Here is a 14,029-nt window from a genome sequence, read left to right on the forward strand (position 1 = left end):
AGGCTACTAACTGATCTTCTGACGACATGTCAGAAGGAGGATGTTTCCAGACCTCAGCTGACCACGGGTAACCAAAGCTGTGGAAAGCAAAACCCCAGATGGGGGGTGCTATGGTATGCTTTTCTTCTTTGTGTGAGGTTTTGGTTTATGTCGTATGTCTATTTTACCACCGAGAGCACATGGTAAATTAATCCTTTGGCAACCTTATTTATATCTGGGTCTCTTAGGAGTTAACACAAATCGGACCCATGGACACAATGATCCGGGAGGCCTGGGATCGTGTTTCTGAATCTCAACGGCCCCGCTATCAGTGGGGCTCTGGGCAAGCAGCCAGCCATAAAGACAATTTATGTCAGCCCTCACGTTTTGCCATTTCCACCTTCCCATGGCACATCCCATTTCTACTCGTATTTTGGTTATCTGTATCCATCTTCTCTTCCCACTTGACTCTAAATTCCCACCTGATGGGTCTTTATTCCTCACCTCACCTGTATTTAACAGATACTCTGATATCTGGTGAATAAAGTTATAAAGGTGGGGGTGGGGGGCAGGAGACTATGAACAGAAGTGTAGACAGAACCAGAACACTGGGACGGGAGAGGGGAGACTGTCCCATGGCTCCCTGAGGAAGGGGTGAAAACAGTGCCAGGAGCACACGGGCAGTAGACCTTTACTTTCTGCCTCGGAACCCAAAAGCTGGTTCCCAGAGCCTTGGGTAGAGTGTCCACATAAGAAAGACTGACAAAAAGGAATAAAAAGGAAAGACAAGGGTTATTCAGCCATAAAAAGGAATGAACTACTGATCCATTCTACAACATGGATGACCTTTGAAAACATTACATCAAGTGAAAGGAGCCTGACACAAAAGGCCGAATATTGTAGGATTCCATTTATAGGAAATGTCTAGAACAGGCAAATCCACAGAGACAGAAAGTAGATTAGTGGTTGCCAGGGGCTGAGGGGAGAGGAGAATGGATAGAATCGCTAATGTGTATAAGGTTTCTTCGGGGGATGATGAGAATGTTCTGGAATTAAATAGTGGTGATGGTCCCACGACTTCGCAAATATATAAAAGCCACCGAAGGTGAATTGAATCTCAATTTTTCAAAAGGGAGGAGAAGTGAACTTATACACTGAGCAGTTTGGTCCTCCAGGAATTTCTAAGGAATCACTTTCTTCCTAACACCAGCTTGCCAGACTGATGCTTCCGCACTCCCCTGTTGGGTGGGGGCCGCAAGATGTCGCAGCTGCCCCCAGGGGAGCAGACAGCATTTGTGTCTCCCTTCCTCAGTCACGGAGTCAGCCCACTCCCCCTCCCCCTCCTGCCTGCCTTTAACAGAGTGCCACAGGACACTCTGGAGGGGTGCCTCACATAAAACACACTCAAGGACTCCTACACTTGCCAGAAAATGGTTCACATCCTGGTCAATATTTTATCCAAATAGCCCCGGCAGCGTTTCTGCTAATGGACACTATGAGTTAAGAAATGAGTTCTATTATACTTAAATGGGCCATGCTTTAAAATGACCACGTATAATCTGATTTTAAAGACCTTCAATGATGTCCAGACAGATCAGAATCCCCTTTAAAATGAGCTGATTAGAAAGCCAATATGGGGGCAATGTCAAGTCATCAGAAAGTTTCTTTACATAATAATCTTTCCGACAGATTTGCCTAAGCCCCACAACTCACCTAGCTCCTATGGGATCCCCCAACCTTGTGCTAAGTGCTATGCACCACATGCAGTCCCCTTCTGAGGGCTTATAAACTGGGTGCTGAGTGAAGATTTATTCATGAGGAAGACCAAATGCTAGACTGGGACCTATACACAATTTCTCAGTTGAAATTCAATGAGGAGATTCAGCTGCAAGATGGCTGGAGTCACAGAGGAAGAGGTCACAGGATGCCTCAGCCTCAGAAGGACCCTCTCACTTTGCGCAGGCTGGACAAAGACCTGACACCGCCACCCCCCCACCCCCCCCCACCCCCGGTGTGGCACGGACCCTGCCACCTATCTCCTCCGTTCCCCTCACATCAGCCCCTTCCCCATCCCTGCAGAGCCAGAGCCCACTAGAAACACCTTAAGGTAGTAAGTGTGGGCCCCGAACCAGCTCACTGGGGGAAGACAGCCCTTTGAAAAGTAAGCTGGGATAAATGGAATTTTAATTGAACCAGACAATCGGGAGTAAATGTTCTCTCTCACTGGCAGCATTAAAGAGGGGGCATACTTTGAGCCGACACATTTATAATCCCAACCATTACGCCACTTGAGAAAGGACGTTTTTTCTTATACGGGAACAAGTTTGGAAAAAAAGAGAGGGAGGGAGGGAGAGGAGAAGGAAGGAAGGAAGGAAGGAAGGAAGGAAGGAAGGAAGGAAGGAAGGAGGGAGGGAGGGAGGGAGGGACCGGCTGGCCGGCCAGGAGAACAGGAGAGAAGGACACTTACACAGAAAGCTTTGGTCAGCCAGAGTAATAACTGCCCAGATGCATGTTTGAGTAACAGCCCTTCCTCCAACTGCTCTTGGTGACCTGCCTGGGGAGTTTTAATACAAAAGGACGTCATAGCCCATCTGTTGCTCTGGAACTAATTTAGCACAAACCAAACTGGCATGGTCCTCAGGGGCAGGTCTGTCACCACCCAGAGTGCTAACCTCAGCCACGGTGAACAGAGCAGGGCTCAGGCCCCAATCTGTCTAGCTGCTTAAAATAGAGGAGAAAAGAATGCCTTGGCACTTACACCTCATCAAAGAATACCAGTGGAGTCTACTATGTGCACAGTCCTGGGCCAGAAAGCACACCAATGGAGCCAGGGGCAGCTTAGGAAGTTCTGCTTCAATTTTCTCTGGAAAGTGCCCTCGGCCCGCCCTCCACCAGACAGCTGAGTAGGGAGCTTCGGTTCGTTCCAACAAATATGGAGAGTCCCAACCTTGTGTAAAGAACTAGAAACAGGGTGTATGGAGGTGTGTTTGCTGGGGTGGGGGTTAAAAAGTGACTAAATTATGTTCCTTGCACTCCAGGGACAGTGTCTAAGATAGGGGTGCGTGTGTGTGCATGTGTTGTGTGTGCGCAGTGTGTATGCAGTCTGTGTGTATATGTGTGTGTGTGTGTGTGTGTGTGTGGTGTGCATATGTGTGTGGTATATATGTGGCTGAGGGGGGAGTGTGGGGAGCAGTGGAATGAGGAGGAGTGTGGGCGAGGACGGGGGAGAGGGGGAGGCGGCTTGCTATGAGGATGTAGTAAGTGCACAAATACTCATTAACTCAGCAGTCGGACTTTACAGCCCACGTCAGAGGGTCTGTTGTAACAGACACATCCCAGAGTTTCTGATTTAGGAGGTCTGGGGTGGAGCCCAAGAACCGGGATTCCTAACAAGTTCCCAGGAGAGGTCTTTTGGTTCGAGAAGCCCATCTGAGTACCAGTGCAGTAATTCAAACTTTTGCTGAGCATCTAGTACGTGTAAGAATCCAACCTGAGCACTTTCTCCACCTACAAATTGACCTGGAGAACCCCTACTGAGCTTAGCTCTCAGGAGCAGTTCATTTCTTGTGGACAGAACCCAGCCCTCTCTGGCCCCCCTGGCCCGCAGTGAACTGAGGGGGCGGGGCACCAGCTCCCCTCCCATCACTCAGTGTTGGCTAAAGCGTGAGCTCCCCGGGGCAGGGCCAGTGCCCGCCTCTCCTGTAAGCCCTGTCCTTAGCACAGGTCCCCCGGCCAGATGCGGTACTCAGGGAATGTTTGCTGACCAACTGCATGAATGTCATCATTGCATCGTGACAGCCGCAGCGTCGGCAGCACCAGCTGGAGGATGCGGGGGTCCAGGCAGATGCGGTGTCAACGGGGACAGCTCAGGAAGGTGAGCAAAGCGAGCGGCAGGTGGGAGAGGCAGTCTCTGGTGGGAAACAGGGAATATTCGGTGGTAAGTGGGACACACAGATTTGAAACTGTTTCACCTGGAAAGAGTTTTCCCCTAGAGGGAGAAAAGAAAGGCCTAGGGCAGTCCCTATGGGACAGAAAAGGCACCTTTACAGGCACCACAGCCGCCCTGCCCGGCAGCCCAGCCCACAAACAGCAAGCTCCTGCCAAGTCAAGGCCAGCAGGCAGAATAGGTCAAGAAGAGTGGGGAGGGTGTCCCGCCTCCTCGGCTGGAGGAAAGTCAGCATCAGTTAGCAGAGAACTTTCCTGGTCCCCTGGTCCCCTTCCCAGGCAGAGGCTACACCTGTCTACAAAGAGCACCGAGCTCCTTCCACACCCTCACCAGCACCTCAGCCATCTGTACCTGTATCGCCTAGGGGGAGGCCTCTTTTTAAGCAAGAGTGTAGGTTAATGAACAAATTAACAAAACACCCTAATCTTCTAGGGGATGGTGTTTACAGCAGTCATTTTAGCGGCAGCCTGAACTATTCCACTTATAGCCACACATTCTACCAGCCCTTCTAGCTAGAAGAGCAACATACCCCAGGGGCGCCTGGGTGGCTCAGTGGGTCAAGCACCTGACTTCAGGTCGCGATCCCACAGCTCATGAGTTCAAGTCCTGCGTCCAGCTCCTTGCTGGCTGTGCGGAACCTGCTTGGGATTCTCATTCTCCCTCTCTCTCTTTGTCCCTCCCCCGTGCGGAAGCACACGTATGTGTGCACTCTATCTCAAAATAAAGAAATAAACTTAAAAAAATAGAAAAGCGATGCACTTAGAATGTACTTTTTGTGTGAAACATTCAACAACAGAATACATGCGATGCAAGAGACATTTCACACCATCATGCCGATTAGCGTGGGCAATTTAATGTAAGGAACCCAGGGCCTGGGGTGGGACAGCTTGGCCTGGAATCCTGCTGTTGCCTGTCACCAGCCTCGTGGCCTGGAACGAGTCATAACCTCTCTGAACCTGAAAAATGAGGCACACACCGCTTGCTTCCTTTACTCACAGAGCAGGGGAGAGAGAGGCCCCTGGGAGGTACCAAATGCAACATGCTTTGTGCTCTGTAAAAATGTCACTCAGCGAAGAGTGTGTCGTTATTAAAACCCAAATTCTACCCTGAGTCTGGGCGGGGCTGGCAAGCCTGTGGATTGGGAGAGAAGCGGCTGGTTCCCTACTCCCACCAGTCACTTGAAAAGAAACAGTGACAACAATAAATCCCTTCCCCCTACTTTCGTGTTCTTTCTATTAAAATCAACAAGCAACACAGCACCAGATTAATATCTCTCTAATTACGGAGTTGTCAGTTACCGAGTGAAAAACTCCATAATTTGGTTATCAGCTCTGTTCTATATGTTGACACCAATACCAGGGATCTGGGGTCCACAGAGACACATTTGGGACCCCCCAGGCCTGTGCTCCCCATGCCCTTCCTCCTCACCCAGAATATGAGCTCCCCAAGACCCTCTGCCTGCACAACCTCGTTTAATCCAACGCTCCCCAGGCTTTCATTCATGAGACAGGGAAGAGATTATGTGTTCTGCACACAGTAGGGTGGAGGGGCCTTGAGTGAAATGACAGAGGCTGGACAGCCCAAGCCCAGGGCTGCCTATTGGCCCTACCCCAACGCCTTGAGCCTAGGAGCTGGGAAGCTCAGATTTGATGACTCCACGAGGAGGTGCAACTATAGTCCCCATTTTACAGATGAGGAAAATTGAGGTTCCAAGAGGTCAAGACCCTCGCTGGGGGGTGGGCCCTGGCAGAGTAATGTGGGGGCTGGCCTGGAACATCACTGTCAGCAGGGGCCTGGTACTCAGCCCACAGTAGCTGAGAGTGACCAGGGCCACCACACGCACCATCTCTAATCCCCACGGCAACCCGGTGAGGTAGACATTATCTCCCCCGTGTGCAGGGAGGGAAGAGCCAGCTGACCGACGGCCTCACAGCTACAGACAAGAGGAGCTGGGACTCAGATTTGGTCTGGGGAAGAATCCCAAACCCACCCTTTCATGGCCAAGCTGCCTCCTCGTCAGAAGCTCTAGATGTGAGAGGCCTCAGGGAAGTACTGGGAGACCGTGCACCGGTGACCACTGAGCCCCCAGGCTCTAGGTGGGGGTGTAACCGATGCCTGCTGTATACCTCCATCCTAGAACTCCTTTGAACCTTGGAGGCTTCTGTATTAAATAAAACTTTTCTCCAAGAAACCGGGTGTGCCTGAGGCTATCATTTGAGGGCTATCGCCTTAGTCTCTGGTTAACCTTTTAGCAGAAATGAATTGAAGCCAAATGAGAATCGACTCACTCTGAGAAATATTTGTTGTGCCCCTTCCATGCCCCAGGCACCAGACTAAGTGCAGGAAACGTGGTGGAGAAAAAGAAGGACCAGGTTCTCAGTCCTCATGGAGTTCAGAGAGAGCAGGAATCGGCCCCAGAGGGACTGGCAGGCAGTGGATCCACTCGGGGAGCCCCGGGCCCGCTCCCGGGAACCGGCCACGGCTGCCCAGCCTCCTCGGAGGGCCTCCCCATGCTCGCTCCCTCGCTTCCTCGTACAAAGCAGCTGCCTGCCAGAAACTAAAAGAGGAACAGCAAAGTGCTGAGGGCAAGGAAAGCGGCTCCTGGATCCTGGCTTGCCAAATTAGGGCAAAGCCAAGCCAAGCCCCTCGAAGGGAATGGACATCCAGCTGCGACTCAAGAATTTTAGCTTCGAAAGACCTGTGTGGTCTTAGGTTTTCTTCCTTCGTAACTGCTTTTCCCTTCCCTCCAACTTGCAGTTTGCTCTTCTGTATCTGAGACCTCTGGGCAGTAGTGCCCACGCATGACAACACATGCGTCCCTGCTAGAAACTGATACCCCCGGGGAAAGCTGCTTTGTTTTGTCATATTTTAATGCCATGAGGTCTCATCTCCTAAAGCCCCCAATTCCACAACAAAACCACAAACACCCAGTTTGCCACAGGCCCCTGACCCATGAGCTGTCAAACAACACTGTTTGGCATCCTGGCACACGCCCAAATGACAACAGAGGCTCGGGGCCCTTGAGGCTGCACACGGCCCCTCCCCACTCGGCGCGTCCCGGAGCCCAGAGGAGGGGGTCCGAGCACACCTGTGCCACCCACTTCTGAGACACCCGCTGGGAAGCTCTGGTTCCCAGGGTGTAAATGGCGGTAAGCCTCAAGAAAATCATGACAGAAGTGGAGGAGCCAGCCAGATCAGCCGGCCAGGAAGGGGACAGGGCCCTTCGGCACACAGATCAACCATTCGGAACTGATGCAGGCTGTCCCCCATCACCCCACCCTGAGGCTCCTGCTGGTGGGACTGGGCTCTGAGCTAACCTATCCCAAAGCCACATCAGAGCGACAAGAAGGGGAGCACAGGGCATTCAGTCACCGCAGAGGCTTTGGAGCCAACAAAGGCCGTCCACCTTCCCAACGCAGAGGAGGAAACCAGCATTCAGTGTAATACGGTGCAGGCTGGGGATATAAATAGCTTCTAAAAAGGTTAGGGAAAAATGCACAGACGACAAATCTACAGTAGGTTACTAAGGGAAAGCAGGATGCTTGGTGCCAGCAGCTCACCTGTTGAAGCTGTGCTGGGGGGGAACTCTTGTGACTTCTCCCGAGGGGGCCCCTCAGGGACACAGTGGGGGTCTTCTGACACCTGCAGCCTGAGGGTGTTTTCCGAGCCCTCCCGAGGTTCCCCGCAGTCCCCCTCCAAAGTAAGGAAAACCCTCGTCTTAATTACATCTCTGTCTATTTTGCATTCACCTACTCACTCTCAACTTCTTCATCTGGCAAGCGTGTACCTACACAGGTACTGGGAGGGTGCCTGCCTGAAGGCAGGGGGAGCCTGAGGTGGCCAGCCCCGCCCCCCACCCCTGTGGCCCCTTTCCATTCCATTAGGCCCTTAGGTGCTGCCCCTCGAAACACACAGAAGGCAGGGGCATTCCAACGCTGCCTCCCCTGGATATTCCCTTCTGGAGGGAAAGTACTTCCCTGGTTGCCCAGAGGGCTTGGAGGTCAGCCACAGCTGCTGGGCTCTGTCAAGTAAGAAACAGATCTCCCTTGGCACTGAAAAGCCAACCCCAGGGACACCTAAGTGAAGGGTATTTATAGCTCTCATGTACGCATCCTTGAATCTGTGTGTTGCAGTGAACAGACGTAGCAGCAGCACACCCGAAAGCACACAGATGGACTTCCACTCACCGAGGCAGTGGCTACATCTGGAACTTTAAGGGAACCCCAAAGCACCCCCAACACACACCCTCCTGAGTGCGGGTATTCTGAGACCTGGGATAAACTGGGCGCTGGTCCTTCCCTCTTTAGGGTATCGAGTTCTGCCTTCCTGCCAAGGATTAAGAGATCAGCCTGGAGCCCGCAGCTCGCCAGGCAGCTCCCCGCCAGCTCGTCTGCACAGAGAGTGAGAGCTCTTCCCACCTCCCCTGCGCTCCAAGCAGTACAGAGGCAGGAGAGGGAAAATACTGCCTCTCCAGGCCCTCCCTGAGCGGACAAAGGAGCCTACCCTGAAGTTCTGAAAGCAGGGCAAGAAAGGAGAAGCTCCGCAGAGGCCCAGGCCGGAAGCCAGACCCCTCTACGAGGCCCCCAGGAGGAGGAAGGCACCATTGTCCTCAACTTCCACTCCGAACTGCTGGGCAGTCGCAATGTCAGGGCTGCTCCTGGGCCACCCGGGTACGTGGCCAAGAGAGGGGGCTTCCCCTTTGGTGTTGGGGATGTTGAGGAGGTGCCCAGGCAGAGCCCACGATAGGGACCAAAGCTGCCCCAAACACTCACATTCATACTCATTCCTGTCCCCACTACCCCACTCCCTATCAATAGCGGTAGAGGGCAAGGGGGAAGCAGCCTCCTCTGGAAGGCGAAAAAGGTCATCTGCTATGGTCATCTCTTACGTTCCCAATATATAAACCGGGTGAATGTTGCCTATGGCTTTGAACTTGACTACGGCCAAAGAGGAGACCAAGAATAAGCACACAGACTTTAAGTTCCAACCCAAGGGAGGCCCTACGGCTGTTATTCAAATACAGCGAGTGAACATTCTGGGGGAACATTTTGGAGAGAAAGCGACACTTTCCAGTCCCATGCACTTCCTCCTCAGCGCTTCTTACCTCCCAAAGTAGAATCAACTGAAACCTACACACCCGACTTGTTTCTCAAAGCGTGTCCCGAGCTCTTAGTTTTTCTAAGTTTCTCTCACATCACTAGGGATGCAGGCTCTGAGCAAGAAAGGAAACCATCTGATATGACAGGGCATTCAGAGCAGGGAACACTGGACAGCATCCATGGGGACTGTGGGAATCAGGAAGTACAAAGCTGACTCCACACCGCCAGTGAAAAGGTCCTAGGATCTGGCATCTAGTGGAGTTTCTATCACCGACTCCCAACACAACATACTCTCCGCTTCCACCTGTGACCCCGTTGCCCTAACAAAACTGCCCAGAGTGCAGTACAATAATTTCTTATAATATTTATACCCATCTACTGTTAGGGAAGAACAGTGTCAGCTGTTTTTACATCCACTGAACAGTTTAAGCCAGTCTACAGCACTGCAGCATGGATTCCAACGGTCCGCATATTTTACTAACTCACAAAGGTTAAATAAAGCTGGAATCGCCATGACCACTACAGCAAGGTAGAGACCTGAGCTCAGGTGTCTTTGGTTCTAAAGCCCGTGGGCTTTCCTCTGCTGTCCGTAAGGCTTAAAAGTGTATGTATGTTTGTGTACACATGTCTGTGTGTTTGCTTATCGTTATTTTTATTGTAAGAAGGTAACCTGATAAAGCCTCATAGAGGCATGGGATCTTATGACAACACAGGAATTTCCTATGTAACAAACATGAACGGATATCTGGTTCAGGTACTTCTACCTATCATCAGCCATGGCAGGGCCCTACCTTCAACTTTTTCTTTTGTAGTCCCCAGTGCTTAGTACAAGTGCTAGTTAGTGATCCAGTGGGCACTCCTCACTTCATCTCGTTGATGATTACATTGCTAAGATAGGGCTTATTAGTAATAAACACTTAAATGCTGAAAAGTGAATTATCGTTAACTTTGACCTAAAAGGAAACGTTCCAGACACGGGGAAAAACACCACGGGGGCCTAAAACACATCTTGGCCAATAGAGCAGGTGTCCCACCACGGGGTAAAAACAGTAATACCTGAACCTTACTAACAGTTTGATCCCACTTGGTATTGTATCTTACAATCTCCATGGGAAACAGCAATCATAATGACTTATGGGAAGCCCCAGTTTTACGAGTAGATCCAACTTCGGATGATTCTTTGGATCTGGGTTCCCTCCTCAGTAATGGCTGCATACGACCCGAACTCAGAGAATGGCTATCAAGATTCCAGGTCCGTGTCCCCTATAGACACACCAAGGAATCCCATCAACCCAGTCTCTCCTGTTGCTTCCTGTGGCTATCACTACCTCAGACTGGGGCAAATTCAGACATGTGTCCTAATCCCAGCAATGCCTGTCAGTAGCTGTGTGACCTTAGGTCAGCTACCTAGCTTCTTGGAGTCCCGTTTTCCTCATCTGCAAAGATAGAATATCACTTATCTCATGGGGTTGTTTTGTGGAGAAAATAAAAAGGTATTTGCATGTGGCTGCCCCATGCCTGATATGCAGAAGGAACTCACTAAATATGAGTTGGGTCTGAAGGTGCACAGAAGAGGTCTGATGTATACACATCCTGTTGAACAGGGCTCGTGGTCAAACAAATGGTCATGGTGACAAGTTACAGGAGAAAAGGGAAGAGGTGCTAGTGAAAGAAGTTAAAATTAGAGACGACGTTTAAAACCCTCTCCCCTTTCAACCAGTAATTTATCTATTGTGTGGCTCAAAAGTTGGTCCTACTTAACTGACAGAGTTCTGTCTCTTGCCTTCCATATGTTCTGACAGAGTAAGTAACAACTATAATAGAAGAAGGCAGGCCTCCCAAAGGAGCCCTGGAAAGCTAAGAACTGGTTGTACCCACTCGGGGCGGTCTGGTGAAAGGGGGCAGCCTCTGGCACCTTGCACTGCCAACAGTTTCTCTATCCTTGGATGCTCCTCTAACTTAACAGTTTGGAAACCAGAAGCCACACTGAGATACTCTCAGTAAACGTTTTCCAGATTCTAACCTGGCACCACAGTTCTGAAATCCAAATCTAGAAAAGCTACAACGAATAGCTCCCCTTTATCGAGCACCTGTGTTGCCTGACTCAGTGCTAGGCATCTGGCATATAAATGAACAGGGAATTTTTGTAAGGCGTTTTCTAGAAAAGGAAACTGTACTATCAGACATCCCCCAAAGCGCTCTCTAAGCCCCTCAGCTGTTCACAGGGCCGCAAAGACTCAAGTTTGCATGACACGTGGAAATTTCTGCCCAGGGCTTCATGTCTAATCACAGGGCTGGGTTCTGCAAAACTTCATTACACACAATCATCCCAGCAGCAAAAGTGGGTCTGGGAAGAGGGCGGCTGGGACAGAGGTGAGGAGGAGACTAATCCTTCAGGAGCCACCTCTGATTTGCTAAGGAGGAGTGTGCATTTTCTTTCTGCACAATAATCTCTCCCAAAGAAAACCCAGACGAAGTCACCTGGCCTTCCAATGGAAGGGGGAAAAAAAAAAAAGCTTCCTCCAAGATTCATACTGAACTCCTAACCCTTCTTCCTCCTCCCTACCCCAGGGAGTGGCTGGATGGTTGTTGTTTCTTTTCTTTTTTTTTTTCCCTGTGGTCCTCTGGTAACACCACAAATTACGTTTGCAGGGACTCGAGTCCCAGAGTGCAATGATGTTGTAATAAACATAACCAGGACCAAATGCCTTCCCATCATATTAGATGATGCCATTTCGCACCAATCAGGTTCCTCGGACAGGCAGACCACTCACCAATGAGGGACCAGACAGAGGCTGTGAGGGGGAGACCTGGTCATCTGCAACTAAAAATAAGGGCGCTTCATGATTGGCCGCTGCCACTTTGCAACAGGAGTTGGGACCCACACACCAGGCACCATACAGAAAGCACACACAGGCAAAAAAACTTTCACAGCACAGGGGCTCACATGGGGTGGGCTGGGCTAGGTTTGTTGATGGGTTGTGTGTGCGTGTGTTTTTCCTTTTCCTAATTTGCGGACTTGAGAAAAGAAATAAAGACTTGATCCAGAGGGGCCCCTCGCAGACACACCCTCCCTCTTAGACACCTCAGTTTCCAAAGGCCATTTGCAGCCACCCTGAATTGAGGAAAGGCAAGGGGGTGTCGGCCAGGGGCCAAGACACTCACCTGTCCCGCCGTGTCATAGAGTCCCAGGAGGTACTGCTTGCCCCCTACGGTGACGCTGACTGCAAGGGCAGAAGTGGGGGCGGGGAGAGAAGCTCAATTATCTAGGGTCTGGGGCAATCCCGCTCCCCATCCTCGTTTAACCCAACCCAGCCGGCAGCATGCGGCGCTCCCTGGGAGATGTCACCCCTTTTCTCTTGTGCCCGACTCACTGTTAAGTGGCGTGAGGCCGGGGTGTGATGTGATCCCCGCTGCCCACTCCCTTCTCCCAAGTCCCGTAGCCACTTCTCACCCGGTGCCCTAAGTATTTCCCCCGGGGGTTTGGGGCAATCGGGAGGAGGCCGTGGGAAGGTCAAGGAGGTCGGCCCCGTGCGTCCGGGGGTTGGGAGGTGCGGTGAGCCGGGACTGGGCCGGGGGGGTGGGGAGGAGTAGGGAGAGGGGTCTCCCCAGCCCGCGACTGGCAGGGCGGGAGGGTAGGTCAGGGGGTGGGGCCGGGCGCCCGGCGGAGGGCAAGGCGGGGGAGGGGTGGGGAGCGCGCTCGGGGGAGGCGGCGAGGGGGCTCCGCTAAAGTTGCTCCAAAGTTCCCGGCCCGGGGAGCGGCCCCTTAGTCAGCAGTTCCGAGGCTTACCTGCGTAGTGGTCGAAGACGGTGGGCACGTACTCCTCCGGGAAGGCGTCGTTGGCATAGCTCATGAGTAGGCACGTCTTGCCCACCGCCCCGTCGCCGACCACCACGCACTTGAGCATCAGCGCGCCGGGCCCGTGAGCCATGCTGCGGCCGGCCGGCCTCCGGGCATGGTCCCCCCGGAGCCCCCGCCCCGGCCCCGGGCTCAGCCCCAGCCCGCCTGGGGGGTCCGCCTCCGCCGCCGCTCCGCGCAGCAGGGCCGCCCCCCCGGCCCCATGCAGCGGCTCCCCCCGCCCGAGGGGAGGGGGCGGCGGGCCCGGGGCGCTGCCGCCGCCTCGGTCGCTGCCCGGATCCCCGCCCGGGCCCCGGTCGCCGCGCCCGCCCGCTGCCCCCGCCGCTCGGCGCCCGCGCCCTCTCCCCGGCCCGGCCTCCCCAGGAGGATCCGCTGGATCATAAGACTGGCCGGCCCCGGGGGAGACGGCAACTTTGGGGAGGGCGGCGGAGGGGAGGGGCCAGGCGGCTCTCCCCGCCCCGCGCGGGCCCGGGCCCCCTCCCAGCTGCGCCCCGGAGGAGGGCGGGCCCAGGCGCCTCCCCGGGAGCCGGCCGCCCGCCCCGCGCCCCCGCCCGCCGGCTCCGCGCCCCGCGCCCGGGCCCCCGCCCGCGCCCGCCGCTCGGCCCTGCCCGCTCACCCTAGCTTGACTCCCCGCGAGGGCTGGGGAGGGGGTGACGGGGAGGAGCCGCGGAGCTGGGGCGGTGTGCGGTGGCGGGGGGAAGGTGAGGCTGGGGGAGGAGGCCGAGAGGGAAGCGGTCGGGAGGAGCCGAGGGCTCCTCGCGCAAGTGCCCGCAGCGCCCGGAAGCGTCCAAAGGCCCGGTGCTGGAAGAAGCCTGGGAGGCCTCTTGGGGAACCACGACGACTTCAACGATGACGCAATAGTCATGCAAAATTATACATAGATGTTTAAACGCCACCCGGAAGGCAGGATCCAATCTATCGGCCTCCAAGTGCACAACAGAACTAGAAATCGGGAAGGAAGAAAGGCCAAGAGGTTTAAAAAAAAATTTTTTTTTTAAGGAGCGCGAGGTGGTGGAGGAGGGGTTGTGGTGGACCACCATAGCTGGAAAGCAGGGACTCTGGGCTTATTGCTTGGTTCCCCCCCCAACCCCCCACCGCCAGCACCAACACTGCACGAGCTTGAAGCATTTATTTCGACACTGGTGA

At 53.5% G+C, this 14,029-nt stretch overlaps 1 protein-coding gene across 2 annotated transcripts in view; it reads right to left on the reverse strand.

The window, feature by feature from the left end:
• The window catches only part of RHOQ (ras homolog family member Q), a 36,476-nt gene extending 23,331 nt beyond the window's left edge, over positions 1-13,145 (reverse strand). The window contains exons 1-2 of one of the 2 annotated variants that reach the window (XM_039245924.1): positions 12,815-13,145; positions 12,190-12,248 (exon numbers count right to left, since the gene is read on the reverse strand). In XM_039245924.1, the coding sequence (XP_039101855.1) occupies positions 12,190-12,248; positions 12,815-12,956 (201 nt within the window). In that variant the 5' untranslated portion in view covers positions 12,957-13,145. The remainder of the gene's footprint in view (positions 1-12,189; positions 12,249-12,814) is intronic. The other variant, XM_039245923.1, reaches the window with a different exon arrangement.
• Positions 13,146-14,029: the final 884 nt, after the last annotated feature.

The sequence above is a fragment of the Hyaena hyaena genome, unplaced genomic scaffold (assembly GCF_003009895.1).
Source record: "Hyaena hyaena isolate Hyena2069 unplaced genomic scaffold, ASM300989v1 scaffold_274, whole genome shotgun sequence".
Classification (NCBI taxonomy): domain Eukaryota; kingdom Metazoa; phylum Chordata; class Mammalia; order Carnivora; family Hyaenidae; genus Hyaena; species Hyaena hyaena.